Source organism: Macrotis lagotis, chromosome 4, assembly GCF_037893015.1.
Source record: "Macrotis lagotis isolate mMagLag1 chromosome 4, bilby.v1.9.chrom.fasta, whole genome shotgun sequence".
Lineage (NCBI taxonomy): Eukaryota > Metazoa > Chordata > Mammalia > Peramelemorphia > Peramelidae > Macrotis > Macrotis lagotis.
In genome coordinates, this window is record NC_133661.1 from 24,775,222 (window position 1) to 24,799,499 (window position 24,278).

A 24,278-nucleotide genomic window follows, 5' to 3' on the forward strand; every position below is an offset into this window, starting at 1 on the left:
TGTGGGTTCTGCCCCTCTAAATTTTGACTAGAATCATAATTTGATGGCTTTTGGAGTTTTGGAGGGAAGGAGTGGGAAATGCTGCCTTCACACTGACATCTTGGCCCCATTACCAGCTGTACTAAGACAACAATTTCCATATAATATTGGGATTGCAGAGTTAAAAAGAGAGTGAGAGAGGCAATAATATAGAAAATTTTCTCAAGGAATTTAGTCACAATAGGGAGAAGAGATAGAAGATGATAGTTAACAGGGATGAGTGGATCAAGTGAGAGGTTTTTGAGGTTGGGGGATCATGGGCATGCTTGTGAGTAGGAGGGAAGCAATGAGTCAATAGGAAGAAACTGAAAATTAGTGAGAGAGTAAGGATGACATCTGCTAGAGAAGATGGGATTACTTGGACATGTAGAGGAATTAGAATTGACCCCTAGAAAGGTCACTTCTTCAGGAGAGACAGAAGTGAAGGAGGACATAGTGGTAGAAGGCACCTAAGAGATATGGGATAAAGAAGCATGGATAAGAGGATCTCTTGGAAAATAGCCTCCATTTTGTGACAAAGTTCTCATTGTAAGGGGTGATGGGAAGGGTTTGGCCAGGGTACTGTGGTGAATGTGATACAGAACTGATTAGGGGATTATAAAAAGATTGCCTTATTTTGGTGAGGGCCTAGTTGAGATTATATATAACATAAAATTTTAGTGAATCCAAGGTGCATCATTTCAGGATTTTTCTCAGCTTCATTCTGCAGCATTTGAGTAGGAATGAAGGCAGGGGATGATGGGAGTAATCCAAGGCTGAAGCTGGGAAGGACAGGATTTTTGACAGGACAAGAGGACAAGGGTTTTGAAAGAAGACAATGAAGAGTTGAAATAATTCACCAATTGGTCAAGATGGGGAAGGGAGGAGAGTGTAGCTAGTAAAGAACTGAGGGGTGAAGGGATGGGAGTTCACAATGACAATAAAGAATGGGGCTTGGTGGGGCAGCTAGGTGGTGCAGTGGATAGAGCACTGACCCTGGAGTCAGGTGTACCTGAGTTCAAATCCAGGCTCAGACACTTAATAATTACCTAGCTGTGCAGCCTTGGGCAAGTCACTTAACCCCATTGCATTGCCTTGCAAAAACAAAAAAACAAAACAAAACAAAAAAAAACCCAATAGGACTTGGAGTTTTAAGGCAGAGATTTGTACAGTAAAATGACAAAGGGATGGGTTTATATATTCTTTACAATGGTATGTCTTCTATATTCTCCTCAGTGAGGGCTAAAGATTCACAAATAATTTTCTTTTGGTTTTATTGGAAAAGAATATGTCTTCATTACCACCCTCCCAGAGAACATGATAAAGATGCCATAGCAATCACCAATTTCAGACAGTAATGATAAATTCCTTTTTCCTCTCCCTATTTTGCACCTGAGCTCAGCTATCTCCTTGCCCTTGCTCCTTAGCTAGTTAAAGCATTCCTCTGCCCCAAAGGTGAGCACCTGAGATCACTACTGATAAGGCAGAATTGCAAAGGGTTGCTTTAACTGGGCACCAAATAAAGTATAATTTATACTAAATCATTTTAAAATTCCTTCTAGACAATCAATGAGAATGTCTACTTTAAAGATCCTAGAGAATTTCAGAACCTTTTAATAGAATTTCTTTTACTGGTGTCATTCCTAGTCTTTTCTTAGGAGGCCATGGGTTTAAGGTAAGGATGGAAATGGTAGACCAATTCCATATGTATAGCTCCTTTGTCTCTTTCTTTTCTTAGAATTATAGGGTTGTGGGTTTACATTTGGAAAGCATCTGAAAGACTAGTTGTCCTACCTCCCTCATTTTATAAAGGAAGAAATGAAGGGTCAGAGAAGTTAAGTAATTTGCTCTTGGACTCATAGGTAGTAGAGGCAGGATTTGAACCCAGGCCTTCAAACTCCATTTTTTAAAAATGTTCTCTCCTCTCCCACTCTGGGAAACTGAATTAACCATCAATAAATGACTGTTCCTCCAAAGTCACAGGATCACAGTTAGTCAATGAATGTTTATTAAGAATCTAGTCCTGCTTGGGGTGGCTAGGTGGCGTAGTGGATAGAGCACTGGCCTTGCAGTCAGGAGTACCTGGGTTCAAATCTGGTCTCAGACACTTAATAATTACCCAGCTGTGTGGCCTTGGGCAAGCCACTTAACCCCATTGCCTTGAAAAATCTAAAAAAAAAAAAAAAGCAAAAAAACAAAAACAAAAAAAACACACAACAAACAAGAATCTAGTGCTGGAATGGGGGCAGCTAGGTGGCACAATGGATAGAGCACTGGCCCTGGAGTCAGGACTACTGGAGCTCAAATCATCCGGCCTTAGACACTTAATAATGACCTAGCTGTGTGGCCTTGGGCAAGTCACTTAATCCCATTGCCTTGCAAAAAAAAACCTAAAAAAAAAAAGAATCTAGTGCTGGGGATACAAAGAGACAAAAGATAGTCCCTGCCCTCAAGAAGCTTAAGGATCTGAGAAGTGATTTCTGAGTCATCTAGCTCAACCTTTTCATTTTATAGATGAGGAAACTGAGGCATAGAAGTTAAGTGACTAACCCAATGTAGGAAGTCACAGAGATAGATCTGAACTCCATTCCTCTTATACAAAGTGTGCAGTCTCCCTGGAAGTCATTCGATGAGACTAAAGGGAGAGCCACTCCATTTTTTTTTCAACTGAACCTCCAATATAATTGATGTTGAGAAATTCTTGTAGGTAGACTCCTATTAGTGTCTTTGCAGTTGATAGTCTTAGAAAGTTGTCTTGGGCACTAAAAGGTTAAGTGACTTTGCTAAGGTCCCATAGCCTGGGGTGGAGGGAGGATTTGAACCCAGGTTTTCCTATCTCCAAGGGCAGCCATCCATCTATCCATTTGCCATAATACCTTTCTTACTTGGAATTCCATTTTGGAAGTCATCCCAGATCTTCTGGCTGATGAATCTATTATTTAGCTTCTTACTGTAGGATACAAAAATAAGATAGGACAGGGCCCTTGCCCTGGACATTAAAGGACGGAGGAAAGCATGCCAACGCTAGCATCAGAGAACCTGGCTTCAAAGGGTGAGTCTTGCCTCCCGCTTGTGTGACCTTGGGCCTCAATTTCCTCCTCGGTCAAGTGAAAGGGTTGGCCCAGTGTCTGGCTTATTAAATGCTGATTGATTGACTGGATGACTCTGAAGTTTCTTCCTGCTTTAGAGCTCTTATCCCAGGATCCAGAAGCTCAAATACCATACTGACTAAGACCCTTTTACATGACTGGAACAAGAGAAGCCTTGTTTCGGGATGGCCCTGGAGGGGATAATTCAGGATAGAATCTCAGCAATGGAAACTTCCTGGGTTACCAGGCAGGGTCCTCTTTGTATCTTGTTGCTGGGTTTCCAGATCTGGCAGTGACCTCAAATGGTTATGGAGGCTAGTTCAGTTTCCCATGATAGCGTAGAAAGATGAAGCATCCTTGAAGATCAACCAGATTTGGAAACAGTGGGACAGACAGGCTACCGCTGTTGCTTAGCACTGTCTTGAAATCGGAAATAGTTGATTATTCTCCTGGCTCTGGGAACCCAGCTGAGCCCTCCCTCTGTTCTCTAAGCCCGAAAATGCAGGCATGATGACCTTATAAGCTTATGCCTCGAATGGATTCTCGAAGGAGCAAAGGGAGGCTGGGAGGATATTGTGTCTGGCTGGAATGAGTTTTCATGGTCTTGCCCCTTTCATTTTTTTTTTAATTTGGCAGCCTGCTCCCTGAATCACCAAGGTGGCTGCATTCCCAAGGGGCTGTGGAAAAAGCCGAGGCCATAATGCACTACATAGCTTGTGGTAATGGAAAAGAGAGACTAAGGATAAAATTGAAGCCACTTGGAGGGTCGGGGAAAATCCAAGACTCAGCACCTGGTGTTCTCAATCTTGTGACACACCCAATCCTGTGCTGGCAGACAGTCATACTGATGTATGTTTGGTAAGTCGGGAGGAGAAGAGGGGGATGGATGGGGGAGAGAGAGGAAGGAAGGGTAGGGGTCGTGGGGGAACCAAGATTATGGAGTCAAGGCTGGTGAGTAGGAGGATGAACGTCATGGGTTCAACTGAGAGACACTGGCTTGGTCAAGTTTGGAAAATGGGCCAACAGCCTGCCTTTAGAAAGAGGACTTTCAATGAAAAGTGATTCCATTGGTTCATTGTTTCTGGAATAAATCATAATTTTCTCCCCCAGTTCGATGATTTCATCACCATCGGAAACTGGTAGTGTAGGGACTTTCTCCATTGATGTAATTTAGGAACAACTCTAAAATGGACATTCTTTTTTTATTTTTATTTTTTGCAAGGCAGTGGGGGTTTAATGGCTTGCCCAAGGCCACACAGCTAGGTCATTATTAAGTGTCTGAGGCCGGATTTGAACTCAGGTCCTCCTGACTCCAGGGCCAGTGCTCTATCCACTGCCCTAAAACTGATATTCTTGAAGATTTGTGTAGGACACTAAGAGGTGATGTGATCCATCCAAAGGCACATAACTAGCTTACTTTAGAAACAGGACTTGAACCCAGGCCCTCCTTTTAGCCATGACCCAGTATTGCCTTGCCCTCAGGGAGTTTACATTCTGCTGACATCTATGAACATTTCCTTTGTCAGACAGATAGGTTTAGAGAAGAAACTGCTAGCTTTGTCCCAGTTTCTCACAGAGGGCCCATCTCTTTTTTTCCATACTTTTTATAGTAACCTGCTTTGCTCAGAGATTTTTCACTGGTCTCTTTAGGGACGTAAACAAGCCTTACAGCCTCTGGCCTTCTTTCAAGGCTGTGACTATTTTGAGTAGAGACATAAAGAATGCTTGGCCTTGATGTTTTTTGCTCACTTTGAAGCAAAGGGTATGTAGCGTAAGACACATTCATTGGCTTACCTTATCTAGCAAAGATGTCGAGCTAGGTCACCGACACCAGTGAAGATATACCTCCCCATAAGAAATTCCCGTAGGTATCATCCAATCAATCAATTAATAAGTATTTATTAGACATTTGCAATGTGATAAGCAGTGTGTTAATGACCGATATCTTTTGGATCCCAATATCATCATGAATCAAGGTCCTGTGGTTAATTGTTTTACTTACAACACACACACACACACACAAACACACACAGAAAGAGGATAGTTTACTTTTACAGGTTTTGTAAGATTTTTGATCTAGAGGTCTATAAAGACCCTCAGCTTATGATATTTCTTTATTCCTAGCCATATAACACCCTTGAGAATATAATATTAAAAAAGTAGTCTCTGGCACTACAGAGTGATTTGGGGTTCTTGAACATACTGCCCATTTCCTAACTCCCATCCATTAAGTTCTCAGAGGTTTACAAATGCTTTCCTAATAGCAATCTTGTGAGGGACACACTGGAATAGTCAATCAGCCAGCTGTGCCAAGTCCTGAACTACAGAAAAAGGCAAAGCAAAACAACCCCCCCCCCCCCGCCCTTGCATTCCAGTAGCCTGTAATGCAGTCTAATGGAACATAGAACATGTAAATAATTGGATAAAAGCAAGTATGTACCAGGTTGATTAGAGGTAATCTTTTGCATCTGGGAAAGACCTCCAATTGCAGGTGGACTTTCAGCTAAGATTTGAAAGAATCCAGGGGAAATAAAGAGGCAGAAGGGATATGGGAAAAACAATCTTGGCATGGGGTCCAGTCAAGACAAAGTCCTGGAATGGGAGGAGGAGCTGGAGGCAATGGGGAACCAGTGGAGCTTATGCAGCAGTGGAGTTGGGTGGTAAGATCTGTGCTTTGGGAAAATCACTATGGTAACTAAGTGGTGAATGGACTGGAGTGGGAAGCATTTTGAGGTAGGAAGACCAGTAAGAAGGTTCTTAACAAAAGGAGGTGATGTGGACCTGGGCTAGCATTGTGGTGGGTGATTAGAGAGAAGGGGATGCATACAAGGGATGCTGGGAAAGGAGACACTGTTTGGTCATAGATTGGATATGTGAAAAAAAGGGAGGAGTCGAGGATGACATCAAGGGACCCTTGTCATAGGCAAGTAATAAGCAATATTAGGAAGGGAGAGAGTTTGGGAGAAAAAGATAATGAGTTTTGTTTTGGATCATTGGAATTTGAGATGCCTGAGATGCAGCATGACTGTAGTTCTTTTCCTTTGATTTCATTGATAAAGGAAAATTGAGGGTAAGGAAATCCCCTCCACTAATGTAGGTCAGCACCTGTTCTGCAACTTCTAATCCCAGAACACTGCCTAGAGATCTGAGAGGATGAATGTAAGACTGAATCACATCGCCAGAATATGTCAGAAGGGAAAGTTGGGTTCGGGTCTTCCTCATTTCAAGGTTCCCTATTTGATACACCATACTGCAAGGGTCATTAGCCCCACTGAGGTACATAGAAGTTAAATGACTTGCCCAAGGTCACACAGCAAATACATAACTAAGCTGGAAACTGGAAAACCCAGGTCTCCTCATACTGGTGGGGATATACTCCTTGCTATTCCTTTGAGTCAGTCAAAAAACCTTTTCATAGGGCCTACTAAGGCACTGAGTTAAATGATGACTCATGAAATCTCATTTATTACTATATTCATGACTTCCTTTGGGACAAGATAGAATGTAATTAAAAGTATTATTAAATACAAATAATTGTTGACTGATAGCATTAAGTCTCAATTCTAGTGGATTCTCTCTCACTATAAATCTTTGAAGCCAAGATTATCTATCTAGAGGCAGCTGATAGCTCAGTGATTAGAGTTCTGGAACTGGAATCAGGAAGATTTGAATTCAAATCCAGCTTCAGACCTTAGTTGTGTAACCCTGGGCAAAGTCATATAACTTTGAACTGCCTCAGCTTCCTCATTTGCTAAAATGGGGATAACAATCTCATTTTCCTTTCAAGGTTGTTATGATGATCAGATGATATAATAGTTACACAGAGCTTTGAATAGCAGGAAGTGCTGTCTCATGCTAGTTATGATTATGATTATTATTACTATTGCTGTCGTTATTATTGGGGAATGCTACATAGAAGGGGTTCTTGTTCAAGTATGAGTTGGACTACACAGACTCTGAGGACCCTCCAACTCAGAAGTAAATGAAAGGTGCTAAATTTTCCCCAATCCTTGCAATTATTAGCATTTTGTCCTTGGAATTGTTTTGGCTAAAGGTTGTGTCTGCTTTCCTATGTATATAACCCTTGTCCCACCTTCCCCTTTTACTCCTACCCCTATAGATTGTAAGCGCCTTGAGGGCTTATTTTTGTCACCGTCTCTGGGCCCCTTTCATAGGGCATTATATATTGTTGAGGAATTTAATTCGAGGTTTGTGGATTGGATGGTTAAAAAATATTCATTAAGTGCCTCCCATGTACAAAGCATCACTATAAAGGTGGCTGGGTGATGCAGTGGATGGAGCACTGGCCCTGGAGTCAGGAGGACCTGAGTTCAAATCCAGCCTCAGACACTTAATAATTCCCTAGCATTGTGGCCTTGGGCAAGCCACTGAACCCCATTGCCTTGCAAAAACTAAAAAAAAGCATCACTATAGTTAAAGCTGGAACAGGGGCTGAAGTCCAAATGGAAAATAACAATTAGTGGGTTCATTAAAACAGTCCTTCGAGGACTTTTCTTGCCGGAGGTTCTATAGTTCTCTGGGCCTAGGAACCATGAAGTGAATATTTCATTCATTCATTCATTCATTCATTCATTCACTAAGTAGTGCAGAATAATAATCTCTGAGCTTAAGCCAGCTTTTGTTCCTAGATTTAAAGTGCTAATACTGAAAAAAAAAGTTTTTGAGAATGGATTCTTCCTATTCAATTTGTGAAATATAAAAGTTGCTTATTAGGATAAATGAAAAGGAAGCAAAAGGATTGGGAGTCAAAGGACTTGACTTTAGATCCCAGTTCTACCATTTATCGTTTATGTGATCTTGAGCAAATCATGTCTTTTTCCTAAGTTTCAGTTTCCTTTTTTGTAAAATGTAAACAGTTTGATTTTATTTCTAAAGTCCATGATCCCCTGGGATTTCAATATAGTTGTAGAAATTTTTTTGAGTTGATCAGGGTTAAATGACTTGCTCAGGGTCATACAGTTAGTACATACCACAGGTCGGATTTGAACTCAGGTCCTAGTTGATCCTCAGTTACACAAATTCTTTATTTTCTTTTACAAAGCAATGGGTTAAGTGACTTGCCCAAGGTCACACAGTTAAAAAAGTATCAAGTGTTTAAAGTCAAATTTGAACTCAGGTCCTCCTGATTCCCAGATCAATTCTCTGTTCACTGTGCCACTGTGCCCTTGAGTTATACAAATTCTTTGCCAGCAAGGACTCTTAGATTATAAGTTCCTGTAGGGAGGAACCTTCTTTATATCCTCATCATTGCCTACCACAGTGCTTTGCACAAAGCATTGTAGTATGGAGTGAACTGAAGGATATGGAGGATGGGGAAAGTCATTATGGAAATAATTCAGAACCCTAATGAAGGTGGGAAAGGACGAAGAGAGGGAGGGAGAAGGAAAGGGAGAGAATACCTCAAGATGTCTTGCCAAGTCACTCATCTAATGCTTCAATTCCTCTCCGTCTCATTCTGTGATTTCCTCTTTATGATATCTAGTTTGATAGAGATTCTTAGAAAGTTCCTGGCTAACTATGATTCCTTCATTTTATTTGCATTGTTACCTATTGCCGTTGTTCAGTTGTGTGACTACATTTGGGATTTTCTTGGCAAAGATAATAAAATGAGTAGTTATTTCTTTCTCCAGCTCATTTTACAGATGAGAAAACTAATGATGAAATGACTTACCCAGGGTCAGGCAGTTAATAAATGCCTGAGGTCAAATTTGAATTCAAGTCTTCCTGACTCCAGGCCCAGCACTCTAACCACTTCACTGTCTAATTGCCCTTTCAATGGGCTTGTAGGCATAAAAAGGAGGGTGTAAATTTGACTTGATGAATTAAAAGTTTCAAGAGTTGAAGGAAATGATTTATCCCATAGGGATAGACACGGGGCTTAACTTTTCTTAGGATCAATTTCAGCCTGTTTCAAATCTTTCTCTTAACCTAAATCCATGAGGATTTTCATGTATATTTTTGGATTTGTGAGTTATCTTAAAAATAAATAGCTGCTAATTGAAATAATGACTCTGCCCACTTGGAGTGTTAACTGACCAACTTTGTAAAACAACCTCTTCTCCCAGCCTTGAATAGTTATTTGGTCTATTTGGTGATTCCCCATCTCCCTTCTTCTCATCCCCAGCCACCCTTGGAAGATGTTGTCTAAGTGATTCAATGATTTTGAAGATATAATTTCTGTGACTAAAGGGATGAGATTTGTTTGGTGCTGTGTGCGTGTGTGTGTGTGTGTGTGTGTGTGTGTGTGTGTGTGTCTAGCAGATTATTCCTATCTGGAAAATGCAATGATGTCTAGTTTTTCTGGTATAAACTCTTTTTTAAAAAATTATTTTTATTGAATGGTTATTTATTTTATCAGCTATATGCAATGGTAATTTTCATCAATCATTTTTTGCAAGGTTTTGAGTTTTACATTTTTTCCCCTGCTTCCCTTCCCTCCTTCCACTGATAGGAAAGCAATTTAATACAAACTACACATGTATAACCATGGCTCCTTCCCATGGTATGAGTTACCATGTTGTTCTTCCCACCTAATAGCCTGGACTCTATCTAGATAATAGGGAAATAGGAATACATAAGAAGAGAAGACAAAGGGGGAGGGCATGCCCGTAGACAATCCACCCAGCTACCTTGATAAACCAGATTGATGTTTATAATGAGGATTCTGAGTACTGATATGGTATAGGAGAGAGAGTTTTGGGTTGGGATTGGATCCTGATTTAACTCCTTACTACCTGTGTGGCTGTGAGCGAATCACTTAATTTTGCTGTCTCAACTTCTCATCTGACCTGCCACTACATTCTAAGGCCATTTGCCCTACTGACATGGGAATAAGGAAGGGAATAAGTATTTGTTTATTGTCTGTTCCAAGCAAGGCTCTGTCTTAAGCACTTTTCATAAATATTATCTAATTTGATCCTCACAACAACCCTACAAGGTGGGTGTTATTATTGTCATTAATTTCCAGTTGAGCAAACTGAGGCAAATAGAGGCAAATGACTTGCCCAGGATCACACAGCTAGTGTTTGAGATGAGATATGAACTCACATCTTCTTGACTCTGGGCCCAGCACCATGTGCTATGCCAGTGATATGCCCTCCAGACCCTTAGGCACTGCTATCTGACCCACTGATATCCCCTAAAGACCCCTGAACCTCGACATCTTCCTCTTTCTTAAGGATCCTGACCTTGCCATCTTTATTACATCTGCACCCTTGTATATATCTTTTTTGGGGGGGCAGGGCAATGGGGTTAAGTGACTTGCCTAAGGTCACACAGCTAGGCAATTATTAAGTGTCTGAGGCCGGATTTGAACTCAGGTCCTTCTGACTTCAGGGCCAGTGCTCTATCCATTATGCTGCCCTCTTACTTGTCATTTCTTACAGTCTTCAAAGTTCCAGTCTCCAACAGCATCCTTCTGAACTCTTCTATTGGCCACTTTGAATATCCTATAAGATGAGAAAACGTTATCAAACTTCTTGGCTTTGTATATAATATAAGAGTTAATAGACTCTGAATGAGGTTCTCTTTTCAAAGTAAAATGTATGGACTTTTTATAGAATTTAGAGTTGCATGAGACCTTAGAAATCATCTAGTCCTACTTCCTCATTTTTCATATGAGGAAACCGAGGCTTGAGTAGAGGGATACGTGAAGTAAATTGCCCAAAGTCTCATAAGTAAGCAAATGGGAGAATCAGGATTAGAAACTGGGTTTTTGTTGTTCTTGTTCTTGTTCCTAACCCAGCGTTCCTTTGTCATCCACTATGTTTCTTGTATTTTGCAGTATGCATTTAGGCCTCTTAGAAGTTTCTTCGCTTCCCACGTTTTTTTCTAATCATGATTTGAAAGGCTGAGAGATGAGCTCTGGCGAAGTAGGGCATTACTGTCCTATTTCTTTGTGCTATTAATTCATTCTAAGTGCTAATCACCGTCCTTTCTCTTATTGTCTCTTCCTTTCAGTGTCTGGAATACTCCAGGCATCATGATTCACGCTAGATTAAGGGGAAGGGGGAAGATGAAAACAACTCATATTCTTATTGCACTTCAAAGTTTTCAAAGAAGTTTCTTCAATAAAAGCTTTTGAGGTAGATAGTGTTTTGTCATCAACATCATCATTATTCATTATTCTCCTTTTACAGAAATGGAAACTGAGTTTCCCGAAGGTTGAGTATGACATGGCATGATAATAATAATAATAATAATAGTTAATATTTTATGGTCCTTTAAGATTTATAAAATATTTTACAAATATTATCACATTTAATCTTGATAAGAACCATAGGAAGGAGGTGCTATTATCATACCCACATTCACACTTTCTAGATGTGGAAATTGAGGCTATGAGAGGTTTACTAACTTACTCTGGGTCATGTGGTTAATAAGTGTCGAAATCCAAGGGGAAAAAAGGTTGAAAGCAATGGGGGAAAGAAGAAAATCAAAGAGAAAACAACTCTTGTTGCTTGGGATGGAGGGGATGATAGTATTTGATAAGAGATGCTTAACTCTGATTCTTCTTCCATCTTCTCAGTCAAGTACAAAGAACTTTGGTCTAGAAAGACTAGAACCAAAGTGGCTAGTGGGAGATGGTACATAAGTAAGGGAACAACTTCCTGCCCTTGATCAATCATACATCTTGTCAATATTTATTAAATACCTATTATGTGATGAACACAAGGGAGTTAAAGTTGATGCATTCAAGTCACTTGCCCCAGATGGACTTCATCCTTGAGTACTGATAGAACTGGAAATGTGATTGTTGAGAAAATGGCAATGGTCTGTGGAAGATCTTAGGGAAGGGCAATGGCCCTGATTTTCTTTTTCTTTTCTTTTTTTTTTTGCAAGGCAATGGGAGATTAAGTGACTTGCCCAAAGTCACACAGCTAGGTAAATATTGTGTCTGAAGTTGGATTTGAATTCAGGTCTTCCTGCCTTCAGGACTTGGTGCTCTATCCACTGTGCCACCTAGTTACCCCTTGATTTTCAACCAAAAAGTAGAAATTAGACTCAGCAGATGACAGGCCAAATGAGCTTAACTTCTCTTCCTGGGAAAATTCTAGAGTATTGTTACAGTTGGGGAACATTAATCATGAAAAGGAAACAACAATCACAAAGAATTGGTATGGCTTCATCAAGAAAAAATCGTGCCAGACTAATCTTGTTTCCTTTTTTGATAGTGTTACTAACCCAGGAGATCAGATGTAGAAATAATTAAAGTATTTGACAAAGTCTTTCATGCTTGAGGAAGGATGTCTAAGACTTGGAACTGGTTGAATGATCGTGCCCAAAGAATAGTTCCATGTCATCTTGGAGGGAGAGCTGCAGTGACTTCCGCTTCTGGTCTGGTACTGTCTGGTGTTTTTGTCTTGACCCGGATGAGCACATTAGTTGTCTTCTTACCAAGTTTTCAGACTAGACGCTGGGAGGGCTGGCTGAGACATTGGATAATAGCATCAGGATTCAAAAGACCTCAGTGGGCTAGAATGTTGGGCTGTCACGGTTAAGATAAAATTCTCTGGGACACATTCTAGGATATAAAAAAGCCAATTTCACAAATGCAAGATGTGGCTAAGCAATCATTTATCTAAAAAAGATCAGGATGGCTTAGTGGATTGGGAGCCAGTATGAACCTGAAGGGTAATAGACTAACAAAAAAGAAAGAGAATGTCTTTCTGATTCAATACGAATACTAAATTGATATTAAACTAACACTAAAATGAAATGAAAATTAATGGATGTTTTCAGGTTTGTGTGTAGCCTGGTATACTATGGCCTTACTTTGAATGCTGGTGAGCTCAAAGGAAATATGTACCTGAATATAGCTTTGTATGGTCTGGTGGAAGTCCCAGCATGCCCTCTGTGCTTCATCGAGAAGCCCTGGTATGTATTATTTTGAGTCACTGATTTCCTCTCATAGTTTAACAAAATGCAAAATTGTTTGTAATCCCCTTCTTTTGGAGAACCTTGGAGCATTTTACTATTCCAAAGTAACCCATTCCCCAGTTCCCAGGAAGCTTTAAATTGGTTTGTCTCAAGACACATAGAACAAAGACCTACTATGTGCATGCAGGGAAGGTACTGAAATATAGAGAATACAAAGTCACAGACACCTTGCCCATGGATGCCATTCTAAGAGGGAGAAAATCACCTCGTCCACAGATAAGGAGTTTGAAAAGGCTGAGAGTTCATTAACAACTGGAAGAATCAGGGAAGACTTCATGTAAGACACGTCAATCGACAGTAAACTAACTTGATTTTGACCAAAAAAGAGAATATTACAAACTTACTTGTGCATATGGAGGCCTGGAAGACTCTAAAAGAGTTAGCCCACTTAGAAAATGAGTCATTTGCAAAGCTTTTTATATACAAGACTTAGAGCTAACAAGTTCTTATGATAGTAAGTAGTGAAATGAAGTGAGCTTGTGGTTGGCAGTAGATTTAGGGAAAGTCTCCAGGAGTTCAAATTTGGAGGTAGAAAACAGCATCTAGTCCAATCTCTCCATTTTAGAGATGAAGACACTGTATGAATCACATGACTTGTCCAAGGTCTCACAGGTAATGAGTGAAAAAAGGTCCAGATTTAAACCAGGTCCTCCAAATTCAATCTTCTTTCATCAAGTGGTTTTTGCCAAAGTTTTAAGTGTCAGAATAGAGAATCTTCTACAGGCCTTCGGACTCTTATTCTCTGCAATTCTCTGTGAACTTCAATTAGATACTATGGGACCTTCGTCAAATCACTCACGCCCTCTCAGGCTCATGTACCTCATCTCTAAAAGGGTGATCATAACTACAACACTCGCAGTGTGGTTGTGGGACTTGAATTCAATAATTGTACGTGCAGGACTTTGCAGATCTTTTTTTTTCTTTGTTATTTTCTTTCTTCCCAATTACACGCAAAGGTAGTTTCAACATTTATCCTTTTGCAAACTTTTGAGTTCCACATTTTTCTGCCACCCTCCCTTCCCTCCCCCTCCCCATGGCAGGGAACACTCTGATGTCAGTTATACATCTTCAGTCTTCAACATATTTCCATATTAGACAGGTTGTGAAAGAAGAACTAGAACGAAGGGGGAAATCATTAGAAAGAAAGAAAAGCACATACAACAGATTTGGAAGAGTGAATATAGTATGTTTGGCTCTGCATTCTCAGACTCCATAGTTTTTTATATCTTTTTTTCCCCCTAAATGTGGATGGCATTTTCTTCAACAGGTCTCTCAAGATTGTCCTTGATCACTGAACTTGCTGAGAGGTTTGCAGATCCTTGGATACTTTATTAAGTATTAGTCAACCAAAAAGTATTTATTTTTCCTTACTAGTGTTTTAATTTTTTTCAATTACAGTAGAGATAGTTTTCAACATTCATTTTTGTAAAAATTTCTCCTCCCTTCCTTCCCTCACTTTTCCCTAAGACATCAAACAATCTGATATAGGTTATATGTGCACAATCATGTTATGGCATATGTCTAGTTTGGTCATGTTGTGGGGGAGGAAAAAAAACAGAACAAAAGGGAGAAAGCACCAAAAAATCTCCCAAAGTGACAATAATATGTTTGGCTCTGCATTCAGACTTCATAGTTCTTTTTCTAGATGCTGATGGCTTGGTAAATATTTATTAAGCAACACTAAGGTGTTTTAGATCCTCTGCTAGAAATAGGGATACAAAGAAAAAAAAATGAAAGTCAGTCCTAAAGGAGTTTATTTTCTCCCAGGGAACTTGATGTATACACATATAATAAACACATGCAAAATAGATACAGGATAATGGGAGGGGGGCATGGAAAGCACTAGCAGCTGGAAGAATCTTTGCGGTATCACAGAAAAATCATTACTTTAAGGAAAAACAGAGATTGTCCAAAGAGATTGCAGTGAGAGGGAGGGCATTCCAGGCATGGGGACTGAAAGGGCATAGGTAGTGAGCTGGGAGATGGAGAGTTTTGTGTGAGAAGCAAGAAAAAGTCGAATTGCTCCTAATGTAACAGTACAAGATTTAATAATAATTTGGGGTATTAGAGAGAAATAAAGCATTTGACAGGCTCTTTGTTTATTATCATTATTTGTAAGTTTTGCCTTCCTATTATCAAATAGGAAAAAAAAAGTAGAAATGTCTCCACCTATCTATATGGTTATCCACATGGTTATATCTATAGATCCATCTATATTTTTCTCTCATAGAAGATAAACTGTTTCCAGGATAGTCTTTCTTGATTGTTCTGAAAGTGCCAGACTCACAGTATATTTGTTAATTCTGAGAATTAGTAAAATTAAGCTTCTTGGAAATTGGCCACTCTTTCTACTGACAGCATTTGAACTGTCCGGGGTGAAATGATGGGGAAGAAACATTGTTTTCAGACCCAAACCTCAATGAGATCTGATTGCCATTTGGTGAAAGCGTTCTGATCTTTGAAAAGATTGTCTTCCTTCTTTTTCCTGATTTTTGGCTGTCCTTTCTTCTTCCAGCCCAACCCCCTTCTTTTACAAACAAAGGAAACCAGAGCCAAAGGAGTCATGGGATTTATTTAAGGGCAAACAGACTAGAAGTAGAAAGGCCAGGATAAAGCCAAGGTCCTCCTATCCCAATCTGGGTCTTTGCAGTGAGACCTCACCCCCACCCCCTGAGATCTTTACAGGACCAAGAAGATTCTAGATTCCAGACTCTTTCCACTACTCCCCATTGTCTTTTAAAAGTTCTCAGAGAATTTATAACTAGAAGGATCCCAAAGATCATTTAGTTCAGTTTCTTGATTTGATGAGGAGGAAATGAAAGGAGAAGCAAGTTAAGGATGTTACAGATGAGGAAACTGAGGCATAATTGAGTTGACCAAGGTCACATAAGTGATACAGACTAGATCTGTGCCCTGATCTTCCTATTCTGAAGCCAGTTCTCCATGGCACCAGCCTTCTTTTTTGTCCCTGGATAATGACATTTTAAACTTGATAGGAGCTACTGGGAAGCAGGTTTCATATTTTACCGAGAGAGCTGAGAAGTTGAAGCCCTGGCCAATTTGCTGTGAGCATCTCTCCCCAATTCTTTCGGGGCTTGATTTTTAATTCTCTGCCGGGCTAAGTTATTTGCATCTTGCCCAGGTGGTACACAGTAGGAGCCCATGAGCTTGATGGACGGCTTTCCTTGGCTCAGTCAAGCACACCAAGCTTGGCCAAGAATTCACTGATGTTATTTACTTGTGGAAATGAAGGCAGCCGCCATGTGAAGGGTGCCATCTGCCACGTCTGACCTTGTGTGCTTTTTCTTCTAGGGCAGGGAGACGGAAAACCACCTCTGCTTTTCTCATTTTTGCAGGATTTGCCTGCATCTTAGCCATGTTCTTCAGTGAACCTTCAGGTAAGTACAAATGATCAGATGGATCAGAACCTGTAGCTATGAGGGAATTTCTCCAATAAATTCTCAGGATTCCAAAAAAAAAATCATCTAGGAACATGGCGGGGGAGAGGCAAAAAATATCAGTGATATTCACTGACTTAATGATTTCAAAATTTATAAGTGTTTTTATAATCCTTTGAAACAGACCAGTGGGTCAGTCACCAAGCATTTTTTAAGTCCTTATTACATTCACAGGTCAATCTTTTCATCTTTATTTTTTTCTTAATTAGACCTTTGATTTCATTGATAAAGCAAAATTCTGATGAGGAAATTCTCTCAGCTAATGAAGATTAACACCTAATCAGCAACAGATAATCTCTGAGGCTGGCTGGGATGCTGAGAAATTAAGTTATTTGTTGACACAGACAATACAAGTCTGAGGCAGGATTTGAACCCAGGATTTCCTTATTCTGGTGCCAACTCAGTCCACTAAGCTATGCCCTTTATTAACCTCTTAATCATTCATGTTAACAGAGGAGAGCTGTGAATAAGAGTAATCAAGTGGGAGATAAAAATCCAAATAATTTGCCTGGGTATGTAGTAGTCACTTAATAAATGCTTGTTGGGGGCGGCTAGGTGGCGCAGTGGATAGAGCACCAGCCCTGGAGTCAGGAGGACCTGAATTCAAATCCGATCTCAGACACTTAGTAATTACCTAGCCACTTAACCCCATTTGCCTTGCAAAGAAAAATAAATAAATGCTTGTTGATAGATTAATTTCCACATTAATATTTGAATGGAAATTCATGGCATTTTCTATTAAATGATGGTATCTCACTACCTGATTCAAGAGAAGCTAAGTAGTCATTTCTTTTTTGAATCTAGTCCTTCCTTGCCTTATGCTTTGTAGTTCCCTGTGTGGCAACTAACTATTACTCGATGCCTTCAAATATTTCTTCCTCTTCTCCTTCCTAATTAATTTCTCACCATTTATCTTCCTCACTTTCCCAATTCCTTTCTTTCTCCTCTTTTCTCTCTCCCATCTCAATTCATTTCAGAACAATAAACATTTGTAGAGACTGCCTTGTGGCCACTGAGCTAGACCCTGTGGGGGATGGAAGAAGGGAGCCCTCCAAGGAGCCCTCCAGTCATATTCTTGCCTGGTCTAGGCTATAGATTGAGTTCTCTGTTAGCCTTGGGTGGGGAGGGAGAGCAGAACTTTCCTCAAGGTTGACAAGGTATGACTTCCCATGAGCAAGCTTCTTCCTGTGTCCATCTTCTACCTTTTCCCTTGTATCCGCTCACTTCCAACTATTCTGTGCTTATCCAATCAGAATCTGTTCTGGGGCAACATCAGTTGCTGGGACTAATCTCATCTCCCCCAGCTAGGATCATAGGACCATGGAACCGGAAGCAGATACAACTTATCTCAAAGGCTGTCTAATCCATCCCCCTTCATTTTTCAGAAAAGAAAACTGAGGCCCACAGGGCTGAAGTGACTTGCCCAGGGTCAAGTGTTAGATGGAGAATTAGAAGCAGGTGCTCTGACTCTAGTCTCTGCCCTCTTTCCCAGCTGTACTGAGTTCTTGAAAAGAGGCTTTCTTTCATAGGAAGGGACCACTAGATAGTGGGTGAAAGAATGATGATATCCCTGTGAAATTTAAAAGAAGACTTGTCCTGGATAAACCTTTAGGGTGAATAATCTGTCCTATGTGGAATTTTGAGGTATTTTAGTCCACTGAAAAAATGTTGGAATCTGCAGAAGAGTGAATTATGTGTCTTATGAAGCTTTGCATCTTCCTCAGTGCCTAGCCTAGCGATGATGATGATGATATCTTTCCTTTCATTCTTCTTCTTCTTCTTCTTCTTCTTCTTCTTCTTCTTCTTCTTCTTCTTCTTTTGCAAGGTAAATGGGGTTAAGTAGCTTACCCAAAGCCATACAGTTAGGTAATTATTAAGTGTCCGAGGCAGGACTTGAACTCACGTACTCCTGACTCCAGGGCTGGTGCTCTATCCACTGCAACACCTAGCTACCCCCTTCTTTTCCTTTCATTCTTGAAGAAGACCATGACATCAGGGAGGTGATGCCATGATAAACACAGCATTTGGATTTGAGTGAGGGGGGGACTGTGATAAGTTTGTCTCACTTTCTCCTCCAGAGCCATCTGGGTCCAGTGGCTAGATATGAATCATATGGATGACTGGTGAGGGCCCTGGTTGTGAGGCATTCAGAGATAAGTGACTTGCCCAAGGTCACACAATTATGTGTCAAGAATCAGAGATCAAATTTGAATTCAGGTCCTCTTAACTCCAGTTGGTGCTCTATCTATAGCACCATATTGTATATGATAGACTCATAATAAATGATGTTGAATTAATAGAGTGAATCACCTTTTTAGAAAACTGATTCTCAAATGCTAACTTTATTGAGAGGTGTTCATTTAAGAAGTTCCTGATGCTTTTGGAGTCCCCATTAGTCTTACCAAGAGCAACATTTTCAGAGGAACCCATATGTATATGAGAGGGAAATTCTGCTTTTGGAGTCAGAGGAGTAGAAGGAAAAAAGGCTTCAGCCTTTGTCACTAATTGCTGGTTCCTGATCAATAAGATAAAAGTAGAGAACTAGACAACCTCTCAGTCCCTTCTTCTAAATTTATGATCCTGTCATTAGTCCAACTCACTCATTGTCCAGGTGAGTAAATGGAGTAGAAGTGACTTGCCAAAGGTCATATAAGGTAACTTCAGTGTAGAATCTGGAGGTGAACCTGATCCATGATTGACAAACCGATCTTATTCCCTGCCACCTATGGCTTTTTGCTCATGTTTGTGAGGCATCTTTTTCTTTTAGCTTTGATTCTTTTTGGGTAGGTGCCTTGGTAGATGGCTTTCCTGAAACAGCCTAATTTTCTGTTGTCATGGCAACGATAGCTCAGAACTGACTTTGAGGTTCCATTATTAAAGCCTTTAAAAGATCAGAGATAGCCAACAAATAGCTCATTGAGTATCTGTTCATAAGCAAAGCCCTCCTGGGAGCTGATCAATAACTGACATTAATTTAGCACTTGTAGATTGACTTGAAGGAAGAGCTGGACTAATAGACATCATCTCGACCGACTCTCATAGCAACCTTGCAAGGTGGGTGCTATTTACAGATAAGACTGTGCGGTCACCCGACAGATTGTGTACATTTAATATCAGAACCAATTTGTTCATCGGCACCACTATAATGAGAATGGAGGCGCTACGGCCTAGAGTGCTGGATCTAGAGTCAGGCAGTCTCCAGTTCAAATTTGACCTCAGATACTTACTAGCTGTGTGATCCTAGTTCAGTCATTTCACCCTGTTAAACACAGTTTCCTCATCTATAAAATGGTCTGGAGAAGGAAGGGGCAAACCACTCCATGTCCTTGCCAAGAAAACCCTAAATAGGGTCACAAAGAATTAAACATGACTGAAAAAATAACTAAATATTGAGTGTTTAAGGGTACGAGTCTTAGAATAGTGAAAAAATGATGAATTTATAGACCTGGGTTCAGTCCCCAGCTCTGCTCCTGGTTACCATTGAGTTCTTGGAGAAGTTATATCTCCTCTTTGGTCTCATTTTCTTCACCTGCCAACCTTAGATGATCTCTAAATGCGAGCTCCTGGAGGCAGGCTTCACGCCTGACAGATTGACTCAGTGCATGGTCCATGCCTGAACTTGAATCAAAGCCCCCTCATGATCAGAGAAGCTCCTGCCGCAGCGGCTGCCAGCAGAGGCTGAGAGCCGGGGCCGGGCCGCCGGGCCGAGCTGCCAGGCAGGCCGGGGAGCTGGGCCGATTCTCGGTGGCCTGCCTGTGGTGCAGACCTCGCCGAGGTGACATGTGAGTCATTTTCCATCAGACCAGGACTGGAATTGTTCCTTGGCCCAGAAAGATGTGAGTCAGCCTGGAACTGACTCAGTTCTCAGCATGGTGCCCCGTGACTCACTTCCCTCCATGATCCAGTGCTTGTTCCTTGTATGGTTGACCTCCGGCTTGTTCGTGTGTGCGTGTGTGTGTGTGTGTGTGTGTGTGTGTGTTGATTTTTCTAAGAAGAAAAAGACACTTTTGTAGAATAATCTCAAAATCTTCCCAGGAATGTAGGATGAGAAGGATTTAAACAAACAAAAAAAGGACTAGAATGAATGGCAGATTTGAAAGGTATGTCCTGTCATTCCCATTTCTGAGGTTTCCTCATTTCCAAGCGGCCCAAGTTTTGATATGGAACAGAAGCAAAATGGGTATCCTGAGCACTGGAGAAAGTTCCATTAGTTAAGAAGTAGCCCTATAGCCACAGAGGTGGCAGCAAACGGTTTAAGGTTTGAAGTTGCTTTCAAGGTCCATCCTTTCAAGTAAAGAAATACAACATTTAGTTAGAAAATCACTTGTTTTCACAGTGTGAAGAATTTCTAAAACAAAAACAAAGTCCCTCTTTTACCCATGACCTAATTACTGGTTAAATGTAAGTGAATTTCCATTTTTCTTAATCTTTATTATTTTTTTATTTTTGCAAGACAACAGGGTTAAGTGACTTACCCAAGGTCACACAGCTAAGTGAATATTAAGTGGATTTGAACTCAGTACTCTATCCACTAGCTACCCCCATTTTCTTAATCTTGTGATGTGTCTGTGTTTGTACGTCAGAGCTGGGCAGCCCAGGTACAGGGAAATGTGCTGGTCTAGGAGTCAGAAGCCTTGTGTGAATCTTGGTTTGGCCACTTATGACCTGTGGGACCTTGGGGAAGGTTCTGAAGCTCTATGAATGTCAGCCTCTACAATGAGGGAATCAAGATTAGATGACCACTAGGCTTCTTTTCCGCTTTTGAGGTATGATGCTAAGTGGTTTTGATTCAGTTTTGTTTTGCAGCACCTCAGATTGCACCTAGGGTAAGTAGAGTTCATAAATGCTTGTTGATTGGCTGATCTTAGAAAATATGCTGAACAAGGCAAGGCTGGAATGAGGGTTTGGGGCTAGAACTGTCATTTGAGAACAAGCTGGAGCAGAGACTGGGTATTCTTGGTTTTTTTCTTTCTTTTTTTTTGTGAGGCAATGGGGTAAAATGGCTTGCCTAAAATCACATAGCTAGTAAAATAGCAAGTGTCTGAGGTCAGATTTGAACTCAGGTCCTCCCGACTCCAGGACTGGTACTCTATCCACTAGCTGCCCCAGAAACTGGGTATTCTTTTTTTTTTTAGGTTTTTTTTTTCTTTTTTCTTTAGCAAAGCGATGGGGTTAAGTGGCTTGCCCAAGGCCACACAGCTAGGTCATTATTAAGTGTCTGAGACTGGATTTGAACTCAGGTCCTCCTGACTCCAGGGCAGGTGCTCTATCCGCTCCACCACCTAGTCACCCTGAAACTGGATATTCTTAAAGAAGCCGATGATAGGAGATCATATTTCTAAAGCCAGAAGGGACCTTAATGATCTTCAGCCCAATTCTTCTAATTTTTCAGTTGAAGAAATTATTTGTTGGTCACCACTCTATCTTTAGCACCATCTTGGAGGGATGTCCTTCTGATCCTCCCACTCTTTGCCCCAAGATTATCACCACTAAAGTTTAAAGGTGAGGGAACCTGAAATTAGCCCGAGACAAAATACTAAGATGGTGGCCATCCTGGGATTTGTCTCCACCTCTTGGTGTACACTGGGAAGAAGTTTGGATGTAATGGCAACAGCGCCTTTGTGGTTCTGCCCAGGTGAATGAGGGAAGCTGGGCCCTCTAATACTAAGGCGACAAACTTCTGAACTTCTAAAAAAAATTTTCTTTTTGCAGAAATACCGGACCAAGAAAACATGAGTTCAAATTGAGCCTCAGAGACTTGTGAATTTTGTAATCTGGGGCAAGTTGCTTAGCTTTTGTTTTCCTCCGTTTTCTTGGCTGTAAAGTGGGGACAATGGTAACACCTGTATCACAGGGGTGTTGTGAAGAGCAAATGATGTGCTTAGCACCATGCTTGTTGCATAGAATGTCCTATATAAATTTGTTGCTGTTAGTCAGTCATTTTCAGTGACATCAGACACTTTACGACCTCTTTGGGGGTTTTGTTGGCAAAGATAGTGGTGTGGATTGCCATTTTCTTCTCCAACTCATATTACAGATGAAGAAACTAAGGCAAATAGGGTTAAATGATTTGCCCAGGGTCACACAGCTAGTAAATGACTAAGATTGGATTTGAACTCAGCTCTTCCTGAGCCCAGGTCTGGTCCCCAATGTCCTATAGTGCCACTTAATTGCCTAAGCTAGGTATATATTCTTCTTCTTATAAACCTGAAGCCTTTCAGTGTTTCCAACAATGCCCACAAAGGCCTACTCTTGTGCAGAAGACCCATAGGTGAGAGAGTAGGCACTAGGTAAATGAGACTGATCTGCCCATTTGGATATCCCTTGGAGATATCTCCGTGGCCACCTTGTACCCACTGTCTTTCCTTCTTGCCCCAGTTACTAGCATTCCCTCTTGCTAATGAAATAACTTTGTTTACATTTTGTCTTTACTAATTAGTAGACTAGAATGTAAGCTCTTTGAGAGCACTCCTGACACCAAACTGGGTTTAGGAAAGATTTGTGGATTAGAATTACATCTTCCAAGTACTAAAAATTCCAATTTGGAGCTGTTGAGCCTTGAGGCATCTTTTATAATCAACTATATCTAATTCTTTCCGGTTTTTTTATTTTTGGCAAGACAGTAGAGTTAAGTGACTTGCCCAAGGTCACATAGCTAGTAAGTATCCCGTGTGTCTGAGACAGAATTTGAACTCGGGCCCTCCTGACTCCAGGACCAGTGCTCTATCCACTGTGCCAACTAGTTGCCCCACTTGTGTCTAATACTTAAAGGAAATTCATTTAAAATCATTTTCGTTTTTAAAGAGTATTTACCCACATATTTCTCTTCCCAGCTCATCTCAGGCTTCCCCCGGGGAAAAAAGCGATCAAGAAAAATATTTTCCTAATTCTTCCTCTCCACCCTGAAGGCTTCCTCCCACCCTCTTCAAACCTCTCCTTTGTACTAGAGGCTGGGTTTCTGGGAGATCTAAGGCCATCAGATCTTTTCTCAGCAAGAGGCAAAGGCTTTCCTTAGGAAACAGCTTCTGTACAAAGTAGAATGTGGTTTGTCCTTCACCCATTCAATATTTATTTGCTAGGGCAGACAAAGGTTTAAATTAAATATGTAGCAAGCAGCAACTGGCTAGTTGCCATGGCCTGAGACAGAAGGAGAGGAGAATGAATCAACACTCCCTCATTTACTCTTGCCCAGCTGCTGATCTCCACCCTTCCTTCTTATCTGTCTCCCTCTCATCTCCCTTGGGAAGTTTCCCAGAGCTTTTGGCTAGCAGTAAATTCTGGTAACTGCCACTGGCCTGACCAAGGAACAAAGTCCCTTCATCCCCTTTGGAGGCTGTAGCAGCTGCTGGCTTCTTCTCACCCTGGGGCCAAAATGACAAAGACTGAAACTGGAAAGGAAACCCTCTGTGGCAATGTCACCTTGCAGAGGGAGGCTTGCACTTTCCCCTGTTTCTTTCCTCTTTTAAAAAAAAAAGCAAACCCAACAGACTGAAACATCCTAAATCTTCACAACTCCGAGCAATGATTGAAACCTTTTTGTTCTGATCCAAGGGTAGACTTGAGCCCATCTGCTTACACATCTGCCAAACTCTCCCAATTTGGGAGTATAAATTTTGGTGATTGGAGGTGGAGGGGGATCTGAAAAAAATATGGCATATGCCTAAGGACTAGAAACATCTGGGTTCAAGATCTGCCTCTGCCACTTTCTTGCTGTATGACCCTGGGCAAGTCACTTAACTTTATAATCCCACTG

General features: G+C 40.9%; 1 protein-coding gene across 1 annotated transcript in view; it reads left to right on the top strand.

The window, feature by feature from the left end:
• The window catches only part of LOC141522616 (solute carrier family 22 member 15-like), a 90,895-nt gene that overhangs the window by 38,471 nt on the left and 28,146 nt on the right, over positions 1-24,278 (top strand). Inside the window, 3 exon segments of the mRNA XM_074236162.1 lie at positions 3,744-3,965; positions 12,870-13,004; positions 16,380-16,465. Coding sequence (XP_074092263.1) covers positions 3,744-3,965; positions 12,870-13,004; positions 16,380-16,465 — 443 coding nt within the window.